The sequence below is a fragment of the Aphelocoma coerulescens genome, chromosome 10 (assembly GCF_041296385.1).
Source record: "Aphelocoma coerulescens isolate FSJ_1873_10779 chromosome 10, UR_Acoe_1.0, whole genome shotgun sequence".
NCBI classification, from domain to species: Eukaryota; Metazoa; Chordata; class Aves; order Passeriformes; family Corvidae; genus Aphelocoma; species Aphelocoma coerulescens.
The window spans coordinates 20,762,559-20,780,776 of NC_091024.1; the positions used below are offsets into that span (position 1 = coordinate 20,762,559).

The window sequence follows — 18,218 nt, forward strand, 5'->3', positions numbered from 1 at the left end:
CCCACCTCTGAGGTGATGGAGGGCCTCTAACAACACACCTTATTCAGAAGTTCATTGAAATTGCTTTTGAAACCAAACATACTGCAGATGATGTCTGAACAGGCTGTCAAGCAGTTCTCCTTTGGGTCCCAAACTTAAGAGATGATTCCAACTGGAAATAATTCTCAATTTCACTGCATTTATTACCTTTAACTGCCTTTTTAGGTTTCAAATGAACACACATGAACCCCCATTTATGGCTGTCCTGGTCGCAGCTGCCCTACGTGCCAGAGGGCACAGTGGCTTTGTTAAACAAGATGCTTCTTTGGAAAGGCCACTGGGATTGACCTGGGTATTTGTGGGCTGGCAATGCTACGAAACCTCTGCAAAGCTCCACCAGCTCCTGGTTTTGCACTAACGAGCCTCAGTCCCCAGAGGTCACTGCCACACCGTTGCGAGGGACAGCGCAGTGCCAGAACACCTGGGGACATCCAGGGTGAGGGCCACCAGCTGGTCACCCCCGCTGGGTGAATCCTGGTGGGAAAGCTCTGCAGGCTGGAGTTCTGGGTCACTGAGCCAGCTCTCCCCCAGCCAAGCAGCAGGGACCCCCATCAGCTCATCCAAGCCCCCTGCTCACTCCGTTGGGCTGACAGATCCTGACTGCTCCTCCATTTCTCACCAAACCTAGACACATTCCCAGCTGGCAAACCCAGAGCACTCTTTCTCTTTACAGATCTTGGACCCACACCTGGCTTTAGAAGTCCATATGCATGTGATCCTCCATCCCACTCCCTTACCATGCACCCGATTCTAAAGGAAAATCTGCTGCACTTCCACCTCTCAGAAAGAAGTAGCAGGCAGGAGGGGGCAGCCCTCCTTATAAAATAAACAGCTGTTCAGGGAGGGCAGCAGACAGGAAAAAATTGGCTGCAGGTGAATCAGGCTTAAAAAATAGAGCTTGCTCAAAGACTCTTCAAAGAAGGGAACAGCACGTGCTGCCGCTCCCTCCCCTCGACGCAGTGATTGATTCCAATGTGCCGAGAAAATGGGTTTCACGGCTAACAGCCATTATTTCCAATCAATTACAGGCTGGTGCAGAGCAGAGCAGATGCTTTTCAGTCATTCTTCACACTTTGAATCACCTACAGGACACAGCAGCAGGTTGGGAGACAAAAAGCTACATTGGGAGGCAATTCAAATGAAGATGCAACCCTTGAAAGTGGAACAAAGAGCTTCCTTGCCTCTCCACACATAACAAGCTTCCAAGCAGAGCCTGACTGGCTCATTTGATTTGTTCCTGCTACCAGAGCAGCTCAGTTGTTGAAATCCCAACAGCAATTAGAGAACCTGAAAAGAGCCCATTTTTTTCTTCTTTAAAAACTCTCGGCAAATTGCAGCAAGCCGGACAACAACCTGGACAGCTGAGGTGTCAGATGAGCCAATACAATATCCTCCAGCAGCACTCAGGGGTACTTGTTTTCCTGCCTTTTTTCCTCCCACCTGCTTTTTTTGCTTCCACCACACACAGCTGCCGTGGGGTCTTTCATATTCCTTCTTTACTTCCACCTGCCTGGACGCTTCATGCTGGAGAGCTTTGCTCAGCCATGGCAGCTGAAAGACGCTCCCCAAAAGATGTTTCCTCGAGTAGCTTTATTTACCCTGACAAGACACTCTCCCTGCTCGTGGTTGCTGTGATGTGGAGTGTCTGTGCTGCATCTCCCTTCCAGACTCTGCCTGAGCACACATGAGCAGTGGTGCCATGGCACAACCTCGGCATCAAACCCCTCTTCATAGTGGCTGAAGGAGAGGGGAAGTGGAGTTCCCACTCCAGAAATGTGCTGGATGCAGAGGTGCAGTGCCCCCTCCTTTAGGTTTGAACTACAGGCTCAAACATTCTGAATTCATTCTTTTATGGGCAGAGAAACCACTCGAGGAACTGGGACTAACTTGGAATTGCTCTAACACTGGAAAAACAGCAAGCACGGGAGCACCAGGGTAGATGGAAGGCTGTGAATTACAGAGGGATTTCCATGGCCACGGCCGGCCGAGTCCATCCTTGGAGCCATAAATCTCCATTTCAGATGTCAGAGAAACCCTCAGGAGGGGGGAGAATCCCTTGGCACACAGCAAGACCCCTGCGCTGCGGTGGAGAAATGAGAGGATATTGTGACATTTAGCAGGTGCCAAAGACACCCGTGCTTTCATTTGCCTTCCTCCTGCCAAGGCAGCAAGTGTAACAAACCCTCTTCTCCCAGAAAGGTAACTCTTAAGGGGCTGATCTTGGCAGCAGTTCCATCTCTAGACCTTCCTGACAAATTGGAGCCCTTCTCTCACACATCACCCGTTTGAATATAGATCAGATCAGCAGAGAATGAAATTAATCTCATTCAAAGGCAATTTTGATGGTCACCAGTAGAAAAACTTCTTGCCACGATTTGGTCCAGATCACATCCAGAATATTTTGCCAGTGCCTGGTGGCACAATAGAGCTTGTTGTGAGCTGTCAGTGAGCTCATACAGGCCGGACCTGGCCAAGAGTGAGAAACAGAAGCCTGACTAAAAAAACATTCTCTCCCAATTTATGGGCTGTAGGGACTGACATAGTGACCACATTTTAATTGCCACGCTTGGCTTTGTTCAGGAGCTTCACCCACTGGATCTGATCCACTGGATGTCTTCAGCTGCACGTGGAGTATGGAGGAAGCAGTTCCAGTCTGAACAATTCCCAAACAGGCTGGCTTTCTTGAAGACTCATTACCATCCAGTCTCTGTCTCCCTCAGCCAGGAGAGCCTTCCTGATGTAAAACTATGCTTGAATTCTCCCTTAATCCCACTTGGTACTTCTTAAAATGACACTGCCCTTGTTTTTCCTAGAGAAACTCCTCTTTCTTCTAACATCTGTAAAGGATCCACCCCAGTCCTGAGATGCCACAACCTGTCAAGCTCATTCACACCAGCCAACCAGAAATACGTAATTAAAAATGTCTTTCCAGGATGTCCCTGGTTAAAAACTGACCATGGAACACAAAGGGAAGGGACTGGATGCTCCTACAGACATGGGGATCACCCTAAGTATGAGGAGAAAGATCAGGGGACAAATGCCCAGGGTTAGAATCACAGCAGCTTAAGCAGACCTGGCCGGTCAGAAGCAAGAACAAAATGCAATTCCTGGACGTGAACCCACGGGGTCTGAGAGTCCAGCTTTCCTTTCTCATGGGTCTCACACTGGAGCATGACTCAGTGACTGCAATCATTCAGTGTGGGAGAAAGATAAAGACAACTTTCCCTAAAGCCTTGTGGCTGGAGCAAAGGGCTTTCATTTCAGCTGAGCAGGAAGTGCCAGCCCCTTTGGAAAACACTTCTCCCAGGGCCAGGTCATGGGGCACGCCTGAGGATGCAGAACCTGCCTCCTTAAATGTGCACACTCCAAGCTGGCAACTCATGTGAACTCCCTGAGGAGACTAAGAAGGTCCTACAACATCTCCCCATGGCCAAAGGAGCGCCTGACCCTGTGAGAGAACATCAGCTCCTCCATTTCCGACTGCTTTGGGTGTCCCCCTGCATCAGCCCCAGCATGTGTTTTCCAGCTGGCACCAGTGCCCCAGTGAGCTGCAGCCTGGCCACAAGATCAACAGGTGATGCCAGTGAAGAACATCCAAGCCCAGAGCTGAGCTGCAGCCCTGGGACTTGGCAAAAGGCAGCAGCCACGGCTGTGACAGTCTTGATTTCCCCAGCAGTCCCTTGGGAATGAATTTACACCTTTACATTTTCCCTCCAAAGGTCACACAAGCCGTATCTGAGGCTTTGCCAGCTGTTGCCACTTGATTTAATCAAAACCAACACTATAAATTGGTTTTCCATCGACGAGGAAACACTCAAAACCAAGAGAACCCAACTGCTCTGCTGTGGGAGGCCTCAGTACCAGGCAGGTGCTGCTCAAACTTCTGCAGTTCTGACCTCAGTTTTCCATTTGAGATTCTGCTGTGTCAAACTTCAGTTTATCTGAAGGATTGTGTTCCTCATGTTGCATCTCCTCTTCCCTACCATGCTTCTATCCACGGAGCTATTAATGTGAATATACAATCCCAACTCTGCTGTGGGGTATCCAGGTGACCCCAAGGTGCAGGTACCCAAGACCTGGATATCTGCAGGTACCCAGACACTTGGGAATCTGCAAACCAGTCTGAAAACCAAAAAAGCCAAACTGACTGGATGGCCCCACTGACTTATGGAAGTTTCCTCACCACATTCAGTATGTTCAGCTTTCACATTGTCCACTTTTAACACAAATCCAAATACAAACTTAGATCCCTTCCAGCTTGATTTCCTTTCCTTTTCAGGTACACTAAAGGCTCTGTGATGCTGCCCATAGAACTATCACTTTCCACGTGACAGTAATTTAAACCCATTGGCCAATTTGGACCAAATTTGACTAAGAGAGAGCCCTCAAATGCTGGTATTTTGGCTAAGGAGGGCTCAGCTCCCATTGCCCCACAGGGTTTCAGTCTACGGGCAGCCCAGTAGCACTAAACCAGTAGAACTGGTAGGAGTGTGGGAGGGTGCTGTGCTCCGTGTGTGCCGTGGAGTGGGTGAGAAATGAGATGTTCCTGGGATGTCCAAACAGAGGGAGGGAGCTGGGGCAGGTACTGGGGCAGGGGCGTGTAGGGGACAGGGGATGCAAGTCCGTAGGAATCCAGCTCCACTGGTTCTGCTGCGCAGGGAGCCAGTTTCTCATAAGCACACTCTGACCTTCCCTTCATAGGCAGGAGTCCTTCTCACCCGAGAAGTTTTCTTTGTAAGAAGGATGGAGAGGGACTTTGCACAAGGGACCAGAGTGACAGGACAAGGGGCAATTGCTTCCTGCTGCCAGAACACAGGGTTAGATGGGATAGTGGGAAGAATGTGAGTGTGGGGAGGCCCTGGCACAGGGTGCCCAGAGCAGCTGTGGCTGCCCCTGGATCCCTGGAAAGGTTCAAGGCCAGGTTGGATGGGGCTTGGAGCAACCTGGGCTAGTGGAAGGTGTCCCTGCCCATGGCAGGGAGGGTGGGATTAGATCTTTGAAGGTTCCTTCCACCCCAAACCACCCAGTGATTTTATAATGGAAGAAGATTCTCTCAGCCCTGAACCGTGCACTGTGCCGACCCTAGGATGTCTGGACACCCAAGGAAACCCCAGGGCAGGGCCCTGCCTGGCACTCACCAGCTGGATGGCAATCATTAACACCGTCTTCAGAGTGAACGTCCTGTCACAGAGGTCAAACAGATCTTCCAAGCTCGGGCCAAGCAGCTCCAGTACCATGGCGTTGTACTTCCCACACGGCCCGAAGTAATACACCTGGGGGAGCCCTTCAGCTGGAAGAACAGGAAAAGAACTGGAATCAGTCAATGGGACAAGGCTAATTCCCCTCCTCCTGCGTGCACACCATTCATTAGGCAGAGCTTTATTGTCACTTCTTGAGTATTCTCTCTGATGCTGCCCAGCAAGGAAATAAGTTCCAGCACACACTGTGACTGAACTGAAGGACAAACCAGTGCAGGCTCTGCTCAGCTACACCCTTGGACAGACAAATGGATTTCAGAGCAATAAAAAGACTGTCTGAAAGCATCGAGCTTTGACAGCTTAAAGGCTTGGATTTAGGGAACAAGACACGGAGTTCCCTGTGTTCCACTAAACATCAGGCAGAGAACAGCCCCAGATGGGGGCTGGCACTTATTGGAGCAGTTAGAAAGATAACAGTCCTTGGAGAACATGAGGCATGGCCAAAAAAGGGCTGCTTTGTCACCAAAGATAACACCCAGCCCTTGTTTTTCAGCACAACCTTACATGAAGTCTACACTCAGAAAAAAGGAAAAAATCCTTTTCCTTTAAAATAGGGAAAAGTTTTAAATTTTGACCAATCACTACATAAAAATAGGTGATCACGGTCATTAGCATATGTGCACACACACAACTATCAACATGGAACTGGTAGGAGCCAGAGCCCATCTTCCCACCCAACAGATTGCTCTGTGGGAGTACAGTGTTGATACTCAGCTGGCAGGGGATTTTTGGGTGGATCAGCTTTCTGAAAGGCATCAGAAGGAAAGGGAAAAAACCAGCTTTGGTGTTGGAAGACTCACGGAGCTGCAAAGCACTCCTGGAATTACCTTTGAGTCGAAAAGGAAACCAGAGCAGCCCATACAGGAGGAATTCAGGGCAGGCCCAACTGCTCATTTTGCTAATCAGCACCTGTACCAGCACTCGGCATCCCGGCACCAGCGTCAGGCTGGGTAACGCGTTTAAATATCCATCTACTTCCAGTCTACACCTCAGAAGCAGCTCCAAAACACAATGGGAGGGTTTTGTTTTGAAATATGGGGCTTTGTCTTATGTCACAACGTGGTATCTGCTTGAATGCCCAAAGGTCTGGCGTCCTGCTATTCAGCGTAAAGGCTGAGCACGGGGAGCACTGCCACGTGTGCAGCCTTTTTTCCCCCAGAGATCCATAAATTACAGAGCACGGGACCTGAAAGCACTGTGATTATTAATTTTATGGCATGTTTTAAGCAAGTGCAGGCACACACCTGGATTTGCATAAGTGATCAATATTAGATACAGCAAAATACTCGACTAATTAAGTGCACGGTTTGGTGTCGGCTCTGCGAGGTGCTCAGGCAGGGAAGCATTTCAGGCAGCAGCACAACAAGTACATGTCCTACTCCAGATTTAGGGAAGCCCTGTTAATCCACCCGATGGCAGAGGGAACTCTGCAACCTGCCAACAGTGTAACAAATGCAGCACTGAGATTACTAGAGCTGAAATGCCACAGAACTTGTGCTCCCAAGTACTGCCCCAAAAGAACAAAACGCAGCTTGACAAAGATTAGCCGAGGAGGGTTTTAATCTCGTTAACTCACATGCTCAGGGAATCTGTCATCAGGATGTATTAATGGGATATTACAGAGTATTGCAGGAATTCCCTGTCTAACCAGAGTTCTGTGTCCCATCTAAACATTGACCCAACCAGGGTTTGGGAGGCTGCTGCTCCTAACAGAGCTCCCATGCTTCAGGAAGCAGCATCAGTCATTAAATCCTCTAGGAAGACAGGATGTTTTGATGCAGAAGCAATTCAGAAAGCCAAACAATGATGGGATACGATCCAGGCAGCTCCAAGATGCTTTCAAATACCCCCAAATTGACACAAATGGCAATTTAATGTCATCAGCTTAGTGTTGAAGGCAGGAACAATTGCAAGTGACTCATGGTGAGCCACTGGGCTTTCAGTAAGGTCTGATGAGGACTTACCTACATAATCACCTCTAACACCAAGATCAGCATCTCTACTTTTTAGAGAATAATAGAAGAATAATAGAGAATAAGAGAGTAGCAGAGTATTTCATGCAAGTTTAAACCTGAGCCCATTATAGATTCTAGATACAGCTAGACAATGAGTACCTCTACCACAATTTCTACAAGTCTCAAACAGTGGAACTGAGGAAGGAATCAGGATTAGGACTCTGCTAATTAAGGTATGCAGGAGAATAAAATTGCACAAAGACTCTTAAGGAAGGTAAAGGATCCCATTCCCAGAGCAGGGGAAGATGAGAACATTTACAGCCTCCCTTGGTGAGCATTGCAATTAAAATGGAACTCCTACTGGGCATAAGAACCAGGAAGACAGACTGCAGCAAGACCCAAAAGGTGGGGATTTCATGTAGGGAAGGAAGCAACACTACCTAGTGCTCTCTGGGATCCCAGTTCCTTCAGCTTTACCTACTGAGAGCTTATAGCCAAGACCTTGGAGTACCCTCTAAAACCCTCAGGAAGGCTCTGCTTTCTGTGGGAGCTCTGACAAGGTGAGGCCTTAGTGAAGAACATAAAAAAAGCATCCTAAATGTCAGAATACAGGAGATATCATTGGCTTCAGGCATATTTTTAGGGTTTGATTTTTCCCTGAGGGTTTTCAGCAGTGCTGCCAGCTCTGCAGTCAAGGACTTCCCTCTTGCCTTTGCCAGGATAAAGCTGCTGTAACATCTCTCTGATTTCCAGAGCCAGGCTGCACCGCTGTGTCCTGGATCCAAAGGAGCAGCTCTGCTGAGCCCTGTGGAGCTCCCAGCCCAAGCCAAGGATCTTCAGTTCCACACTGGTTATGGAATAAAGCTGGGAGGGACTCAGGGTAACACGTCCTCAGCTCACTCAAACTCAACTCAACATCCACTGTCTTTTTGGGAAGGAGAAAAACTCGACAGATGAACTTGATGTACACATTGCAGGGCGTGTTGGCAGATAAGACTGGATGAAAACTTGAGATACAGGCAGCTCCAGAGCCATTCTGAACAGTAAAAAGGGTCAGCCAAAGAAAATCTGCATAAAATTTGATTTTGTCACAGACCATCTGCATAATTTATGACGTAGCTTGGCTCTATTTCAGTGACGAGCGTCGTGTCCTGGTGCTGAGTCCATTGTCACAGTGAACCACAGGAACTCCATAAATATCACCAGCAGATCCGTAAATACCTAAGAAGGATGTTGCCAACTAAAGAGACTGATGGAGGAAAAAGGACTTTTTTGCCTGGGCAGTTGAGGTTGAGGTTTTTAATGGCAAGTCATCACATTGGGAGAGACTGGAAAGGTCACACAAAGCCACGGTGTCGTGCTGTAGGTGAGCAGCTCTGGATTCAGAGACCGTGGCATGAAAAGTCACCAGCAGAGCAGAGTCTCATATTGAGGATTCAAAGGTACAACTCAACACTTGAAGTACAAACCATGATCTGTTTAATGCAATTAATGCATGAAATCACATCAGAACTAGGAATTTCTCCATGGCATCAAACAAGAGCAATACACTAAAGGAAGAAAATACAGGCATGATATGTGCAGGTTCTCCTTTGGAAGAAAACCAGTTTATTACAGCAGAGACTGCTGCAAGCAGAAATCATCTCAATTTGCTTAACGGCTTTGGTCTCGCTGCTGAGTGATTTGGCTCAGCTACATGGAAAAGGCCCCACTCCACCCTCACTCTCACAGGAAGTTTATCACCCCAATAAACACAGACTGATCGCTGCACTGGAATCCACAGGCAAATTCTGCTATTTCAGCAGAGTGATGTCTTGGAAGAAATTCAAGCTGAGCACAGCGAAAACCAAGCAAAGCATTTTGTAGATTAAAGCATCACCGCTGGAACGAGAGCAAATGCAGACATCAAAGCCAAAAACTCAAGACTTTGATTCCCCCACACTCCCGAGACTGGCCCTGGCTTTCTGGGGATGTTAAACTCTCACTGCTTCTGGGCTGCCACCAAAAGGGACTTTCCCATCCTTCCTCATGCTCTGTGGCTGAGCAATACATTGGATCAACCCAAAAAACCCTTGGCTTGAGCTTGAACACAAGAACGGGAACAGTAACAAACAGCAGGATCACTGCTCTTCCAGAGAGCTTCATCTGAGCCAGACTAACACTTGGAACAACACCTTTCAGAAAGTTCCATCACACAACCAAGTGTCCTGGACCATTTGACTAATGTTATCTTGCTGCCATATGTTTTACAGCATGACTAATGGCCCCACAACTCCTCAGACATCCAACATACTCCAAAAAACCACATTAGTTCAGGCACAGACATTCCAAAGCCATTTCCAGGACTGGTTATGAAACAGCGATGGGCAGAGATGCCAATCAAAGGTTATGCCCAAGGGAAACCAGAGTTTGCAGCACCTGCCCCGCATGGAAGGCACGGGAGGCAGAAGGCACCAGAAGAGCACCTGGCTTGAGGCTTTGTGTGAGCATCACAAGAGGCTCTGAATAAATCTCATAAAGAGCAAGTAAAATACACCCAAGGACGGATGAGGGAGCAAGTGCAGGAAGCTGCACGTGGCATCTACATCAATGGAAGGGCAAGTGCCACATCCCCAAACAGCAAATCACCAGGAAACATCCAGAGCTTGTGATCAGTATCTGCAGTTTCTGAACCACCCATGGTTTTTGCTCCCATGGGGAGTTGGTTTCCATGGCCCTTTGATGAGGTGTGGCCAAACAGAGAAGCTGATGTCTTCAATTTCAAGAATTAAAGAAGAATTCAGACCCTCTCTTCGTGCAGGTTTTGACACTGAGCTCTATTGCAGAGGGAAGACACTCCTGAACTCTTTCCCATCCTGAAAAAGATGCAGACACACCCCAGCAGCCTCAGTGCACAGAAGGTTCTGTGTGGTTTTAAAGAGGCTCTGATGAATGGACCGTAGATTGTCACAGAATTCTCATTCAGAGCAGAAAGTTTATTTTTACAAATCACAGAACACAAAATTACACGATGAACAGCATAAATAGCAACTGTGAGAGGGCTGAATATCTATAGCTAAAATTAAACATGTTCCAAACAAATTAAACAAATTGCTTTAGAGTAGTCAACCCATTTAAGCTGATTACACTAATGAGGATCTACCCTTCTCTTAATTTTCAAATCGGAATAAAATCCTGGCTGAAAGAGAAGATTTGTGATCAACAGGGACTGGGCCAAGATCTCAGCTTCTAACCTCTTCAAACATGCCCCATGTAAATCTACCTAAGCATGTTAGTTAACAGGTTATGTCTGTGAGCTGGAAGTAAAAAGACTCATCCTGCCCTTCAGGGTTTGGAATAGTGTCTGCTTCAAAAACAGAAAGATGGGAGAAAAGTTGAGATTGGGCTTGTTACTGGGAATAAAGTTGTCCTAAGGGTCTTTCAGGTGTTTGACTGGATGCCTTTCAGAGATATCTTCCTTCAAAGTACGGCTGCAAAAGCTTTATGATACAGTCCTTCACCTTCAATCTTACCTGGAGGAGCTTAGAGAAGGACAGAGATTTTGGGTGATTGAGAGTGTTTTCTCTTGTTTGAGAAACAGCAGTTGAGATGTGAAGGAAGACAAGCAGAAAGTGCAATTTGTGACTCTAGCACCAGCTCACTTGCAGGTGGAAAAAGAGGTGGTGGAAAAGGTCTGCCACAATCTCACCAGCCACTCCAAGGCTTCACAAACCTTGAGCTGGCAAAAGATCAGGGAAAGAACCTAAAAATAGTGATCTGATCCAACAACCACAGACAGAAATATGCACGTGGAGAAGCGGGGTCGGAGGAGCCGGAGCACGGCCGGCACTGCGGCAGCTCCGATGGTGATCACAGGGGTGACCACCATGCTGTGAGTGTTGCCAGCCTGAAACGCTCCTGAACAACTTCCTCGCTCTCTCGAGCTGTGATACTGTGCTTTGAGAGCCCACAATTTTCCTTTAGTTCTTCTCACTCACCTGAACAGGGTGAAGAGCAGCCAGACCTATCCAGAGCCCCTGGCACATCTCCTGCCCCCAAACATCCTCCAGCTCTGTTGGCTCCAGCTGCTGCCAGACACTTGGCTCTCTGCTGCCAGCTTTTCACAGCGTCTTTTCCCTGCTTCGACGGGGCGATAAATCATTTCTCCTAGCAAATGCTGAACGCTCTGGCACCACTGCCTAGCAGGAATTTCTGCAGCAGGACTTTCCCCTTTAGCCCATGGGTGGAGGAGGAGGAAGAGAGGCAGAGCAAGGCCCTGTTCCCAGCCTTGGATGTGGAAAAGGTGCAGCTCAAACACTCTCTGAACTCAAGAAGAAATAACTCAAGGGAGAACATCAGAAGCTGGAAGGGACCTCAAAGCTGCCATGGGTGGGGATACCTTCCACTAGACCAGGTTGCTCCAAGACCCAACCAACCTGGCTTTGAACACCTCCAGGGATGGGGAAGCCTCAGGAAGGTATTGGATCAACACCTTCTCCCCAGATGATGGCAGAGGAAGCTGAGCTTTTAATGGGAAGAGACGACACCAGGCCCATAACAGTGCAACAGCTGTGTATGAGGTGTGAGGAGACAGAGCTACTGTCATCTCCAAGGAGTTCCACATGGACTCCAAGACTCCAGCCTCACTCCAGCTTATCTCAGGAGATGTAGGATATATTTAATCCCTGCTGTGTTTTGTTTCGTTTTGGTAGTATTTGAATCTACAGAAAGAAAAGAGACAGGAAAAGGAACAGAAGAAAAACAGACCTGGGAAGGACAGAAGGAAGAACATATTTGTTCTTGCTGCTGGTAAAAATCCAAATGATTTGATTTTTACTTCAGCTGCAGAAAAACAAATCTCAGGATTGCTGTGTTAGTAGAACGGGGTGGCATTTCATCTTGAGTGGTACAAGCTGGTTTCCTGACATCATGGCTTCACTTTATTAAACAACTCTCCACATCCACAAAGCAAGAAGCACTTGCAGAAGGGGTACCAAGGAGACAATCACATTTATATTCATAAAGATAAAAAAAGACAGGGAGGAGAATCAGCCCTAGCTGGAAAGGTCGAATGCAGGAAAACTTTCAAAATCTGGGAAACTCACCTAGAAATACCCATTCACAGGCAGATTTTAGTTCTGAGAACTAAAGTAGTCAAGTGAAATTGTTTCAATTCTTGACAAACACAAAAGAATAAAGCACAGCACAATAAACTGCTTTTTTGGCAAGTTTCAAAAGACTGAATTCACATTTCTAGGGCTCAGGGGAAACGACTGCACTCAAATCTCTGTGTTACTGTTGGATTTTATATCCAACACAACGTCTTGTTACAGTGATGATAGCAGCTGGCACATAGAATACCACCTTAAGAGAAGGACAAAACCAGTAAATAATTTTAGGAGAGTTATTTTAAACCACACAAAAAAGGTCTAGCTTAAGTTCTATCTTAATTACTTTTTACCACACACCTGCAATACAAGGACAAGGATGAAAGAAAACCATTGGAACAGCTGCCCAGGGCAGTGGTGGAGTCACTCAACAACATCCCTGGAGGGACTTAAAAGCCATGTGGATGTGGCACCTGGGGACACGGGTTCCTGGTGGCCTTGATGGTCTGAGGGGGGCTTCTTTTCCAACCTGAACGATTCTGTGATTCTGCTCCACTGAGGTCACACAGCCGTGTGAGCTCTGCCAGGCAGTTCAAAGCCACACCACATCTGTGTGGCCAACCGGGTTCTGCTGATCAAGAACACCCACAAAAACCCAACCAAAAAGAAAAAAAGAAAGAAACAAGTTCCACTCCACCCGCCCCCCCCCCCCCCCCCAAAAAAAAATCTAAGGAGCAATTGTTCCTGATCAGTTTTCCTTTGCTGTGCAATTCCCCAGCCCTACCTGCTGAGAGGGAGTTAAGTGGCAGGTTTGGGCCACTTCATCTGAACCAGGTAACAGAGAAGTTGGGATGAAATCACAGGTCCTTGATAATTTTCTTTTCTTTTGAGAACAAGTTCACAGAATCATGGAACATCCTGAGCTGGAAGGGACTTACAGGGACCAATGAGTCCAGCTTTTGTCCCTGCACAGACACCCCAACAATCCCATGTCCCTGAGAGCGTTGTCCAAACACTCCTGGAGCTCTGGCAGCCTCGGGGCTGTGCCCATTCCCTGGGGAGCCTGGGCAGTGCCCAGCACCCTCTGGGGGAAGAACCCTTTCCCAATATCCAGCCTAAACCTCCCTGACACAGCTCCAGCCGTTCCCTCAGGTGCTGTTCCTGGTCACAGGGGGCAGAGATCAGAGCTGCTCCTCAGGAACACGTTATGCACATGAAGTGATGTGTGTTTATGACATTACAGGCATAATCTTAAGAAAAATCAACAACAAAAGTTCTTGGTTGTTCAGCAGCACCCAAATTGAACTCCAGAAGCAGTTCCAGGGAAGAGGCTACTTCTAGGCAGATGAAAAATGCCACGAAAGCACCAAAAACAAATTGCTTGTGCTGAATTGCTCCTCTGCTGCCCAGAGAACCATTTCGGTTTGATCACACCAAGTCCCGGGTGGCCCCTGCCCTTCCTCAGCTTGTCTCCATTGGAGACTGCTGGCTGGAGGCAGAGCTCTTCCCTGCTTCCTCCCAGCTGGTGACACTGCCACGATGACAATGCAGGGCGGGTCTGAGAGCCACAGCGCTGAGCCCTGGCCACAGTCACTCTCACCAGGATGGCATAAGGCAAAACTGGCAAACACCAGGCAGGATTCGTCCTGGATCCAACAGCATTTTTAACTGGGATGGCAGATTAGTGGGTCAGATCCAGGTGGACAAAGCAGACAGTGGTATCAGACACGCACCTTTGGGTGCTCAGGAGGAAGATGATGCTCGGCCTTGCTCAGGCAGCTGAAGGGCAGATTCCCACCAGACTGTGGGGGGACAATCCGGTGCCATTTCTGGCAGCACAGCCCTATGTGTGATCCCACAGCTGTGCTGGGATCTGCCTGCAAAGCTGTGGTGCAGCTCGGGCCTCCAGTACCCATACTGGTCCCACTGGGAGGGTGGATTTTTGCAGGTTTGCCCCTGCGGCAGCATCAAACTAGAAAGTGATGGATGAGAATCAAAGGCACATAAACTCTCCACAAGAAGCCAAGAGACTGGCATCCATCTGTCCCATCACTACTGTAGGATTGGAGGGAAAAAGGGATTTTTCACATGAGTAGGAAAGTGTTACCCACACGGTTCTTCCAGCCTGAGGGAAAACCTCCCACTCCCTCCTATCGCAGGAGAACCTGCTGCCAAACAGAAGTTCAGAGGGGCTAAATCAGATCCTACCTCCAGATATTATCTCTGTTTCACCTTAAGAGAGCCAAGTAGGAACAGGTAGAAATGGAATTTTAAAGGGAAAACTGCCACTTTCAGACAGAAAAATTATTACAAAATTTCAGAAGTCCAGCCTGATCCACCACAGACTCAGGGGCAGAGCCTGTGGCTTATCTTTTAACAATGGGAGGAGGTTCTTCAATAGCAGGCAGGGCACAGCTCCAAAACACAAATTCCAAACCCACTGGAGAGCTGGTCAGGGAGGTGGGCAGCCCTCCATCCCAGGACTTCACTGGTGTCAAACCTCCCTGGCACAGCTCAGTGTTTCACCTTAAAAACCTCCAGTGTGTGCAGGATGCCTCTGCTGTGTTGAAAGGGATCCCACTAAATCAGGCACCCACCTTCCAAAGGGGAAAGAGCTTTGTTTGGATCAAGGTAGTGCTCAACACTTGACACAGCACCCCCCCTGAAAACTGATTTTATAGCTTTAGACCTCAATTAGTTTCTAAGTGCAGCAACCCCATGGCTTGAAGAATGTTCATAGAAGGGGTAGGAAAAGGGGACAAGCAGAACAGCCAAACAACTCCTACATCCTTATTAATTATCCTGGCCCTCACTGACAAACTGGGTTTATCATTCAATGTAAATATAAACTCCAGACTTTATCTTCAAACATCACGTGTCGTGTGGACTCCCCATCACTGGAAGTATTCAAGTCCAGGTTGGACAGGGCTTGGAGCAACCTGGGATAGTGGAAGGTGTCCCTGCCCACGGCAGGGGGTGGAATGAGATGAGCATTAAGGTGCCTCCCAACCCAAACCAATCTGTGGTTCTGTGGCCTTCACCTCCCCACTCTGATGGCTGAGGCACTCCAGTTTCCAAGCACAGCCTGGGTGACAGCCAGCAGGAGATATTTCGACTCCAGGTTTGCTAGAAAGTACCAGAAGCAGCACAGAGACCTTCATGACTAAATGTCTGTCCCTCTCCTCGAGCCCTGCAGGATCCTCAGAGCAGCAGTGCACCCCACAGCCCACAGCCGGCTCTCAGCGGACATCGCTGACTACGGGGAGAGCCCAGTGAGCCATCTGGGATGACTCCAGACGTTACAGGTTTATGGCCATGACGGGCTCCAAGGAAAAGTGTCTGCAGGAAAGGCATTTTCCAGCTTCCCAGCATCCTGCTGTTCCCCTCCACGCGCTGCCTGGAGTCGCTGGCGTTTGATTTGTGATTACTGCCACGAATACCGGAAGAGTATGAGATGTATCAGGACTTTTCAGAATATAAAAAGGAAACTGCCTTAATCTCGTATTCAAATATTAATGGCCTTGCTTTAAAAGCATCTGATAGCTTCCAATTGACAAAACCTAAATTTAGCCCAAGGAAGTCAAAACTTCTGATGCTGAGATGCTGAAATGTGCACATTCAGGAAGCCCTTCCTAACAAGGGAACGGCCACATGAAGAAAAAGCCAAGTATTTTTAAACAGTAAAACGTAATTCTCTGGAGATCGACAGCAAGCCAGCTCTGAAAGCAGCAGGCTCTAACTGAGGACTTTACAGTAATCTACTACATTTCATTCTGCAATTCAAAAGCTTGGAAGTCCGGGATCCCTCAAGTTCAAGCTCCTGACTTTACAGAGAAGCCGCTGATCACCATTCCTTAAGATGCAGCTCAGTGTGAGGATCTCCACTTTTTGCCTAAAAAACACATTTTCAGGAGAATGAAACTGTCCATTGCTGAGCATCTCCACCTATGGCCAAGGGCACATTTCTCTGCACGATTCGAGAATGAAGAAGTTTTTCCTCGCTGGTAGAAAATTAACCCAACATCTTAAAACCTTCGGGTCTATTGAAGGCATCTGAGGTAGAGAATGACTGACATGAGATGTGTCCCAAAGTTGTTTCCCTTGCAAATGGATGTCAGTTTTGTATCACCTTGCACAGATGAGTCATTTATTAAATACTCAGAGTCACTGAACACTGGCAATCTAAAATATTTCCAGTATTTCAAAGGAGGAGGCTGCAGTGCTTTTCTGGAGCGTTGCAGTGTGACAGGTATGAACAAACCCTTCCACACAATACACAGGACACAAAATACCTCAGGTGACAGCCACGTGTTGCTCCACACCACTCCAAACCCACCTTGGGGTGCAGAAGGGCAATTCCTGGAAGTGTTCAAGGCCAGGTTGGACAGAGCTCTGAGCAAGCCAGTCTAGTGGAAGGTGTCCCTGCCCACATGGCCACAAGATGGCCTTTAAGGTCCCTTCCAACCCAAACCACTCTATGATTTTATGATCATCCCCACACAGCAGCTCCATCCCCCCGCCAAACCAGCCCCCTGCTGAGGGGTGACCTGGCTCAGCTCCTGGCCACAGCAATGTTTCCATCCAGGTGGCAAATACAAGTGGGAATTCTGAAGATTAAAGTCACTGTGGCCCCGGTTAATGGATATGTTCACACTTCTTAATTAAAGAAGGGTGGGGACCTCTTGCACTAACCCTCCCTCACATGGCCTCGAGGTACTCCTGCTCCCTTGGGGAAGAGTGCTGTGCACAACGACCTCCCTGTGAAATCGTGGTGTTGGCAGCTCCACCAAGGAGACTTGTTTACATCCATCCTGTAACGAGCTTTACCAAAATGACCCATGATTGCCATGTGAATGACAGCATTGTGCAACTGGCACGGAAAGAATTTCTTCACGAAGCACAGCCATACATACAAAGTGTGTGTGGGTAAAGCAAGAGCAACACAGAAAAACGTGCTCAAGGCGGGCAATCCCGACAGGAGAACTCCATAGGCAGCACGGATAGCAGACAGCTCAGCCTCACTGAGGAATATATATGCAAATACTGACTAGACTATGCAAAGGCTCGGTTATTTATACCCCCTTCATTTCCCTTGGTCCTACCTCCTGACAAGTAAACAGACTGCTTCGCTCTGGCGAGTTGTGCAACACAGAGAGGTCCCAAAGTAAACACACAGACTCCATACTTCATTAGAGGTGAACTTGTTTACAGAGCAGGAATTAAAACAAACCCAGAGAATCCGTCAATATTCTATATGTACTGACATAGCCCTCCCTGACTCAGAACATTCTGCTCCTACACTGTGACTCATCCACTGCGTGGGCTTGGGACAGCAGAGATCTCGGTTTCCTGGGATTCTCCAGCGTATCAGACTCCTCTTCTGCTCCCCACTACGCCACTGTGGAGGCTCATGACGTCCAACATCCACCTGCCAGTGTCACCTGCCTGTGCTGGGGATGACCATTGGCTACAGAGGCACGGCACAGAACTGAACGCGCGGTGCCACGTGTCCGAATGAATCACATGTGCCAAGGTGGGACTGCGAAGGGTGGGGGCAGGTGTGACTCATCTGCCAGCTGATATAAAAATAAACTACTACTGAATCAAAAATGCATGACTTCTGCACACGATGTGCACAGGCAGAAGCTGTCACTATGTGGAAACTTGAGCATCGGCTCCATGCAGACGAAAGAAACCTGGAAGCACGCAGTGCTCCATTTTACCTTCCAGAGGTGATGCTCACAGGGAAGGCACTACACATGGCCTCAGCAGGGAGAGATGCCAGAGGTGCTTTGAAATGTGGTAACAAATCCCAGAATGGTTTGGGTTGGAAGGGACCTTAAAGCCCACCTCATTTCATCCCCTGCCATGGGCAGGGA

At 48.2% G+C, this 18,218-nt stretch overlaps 1 protein-coding gene across 3 annotated transcripts in view; it reads right to left on the minus strand.

The window, feature by feature from the left end:
- The window catches only part of CSNK1G1 (casein kinase 1 gamma 1), a 105,568-nt gene that overhangs the window by 26,459 nt on the left and 60,891 nt on the right, over window positions 1-18,218 (minus strand). For all 3 annotated transcript variants that reach the window (XM_069025490.1, XM_069025489.1, XM_069025488.1), the window contains one exon: window positions 5,178-5,329. In XM_069025490.1, the coding sequence (XP_068881591.1) occupies window positions 5,178-5,329 (152 nt within the window). The remainder of the gene's footprint in view (window positions 1-5,177; window positions 5,330-18,218) is intronic.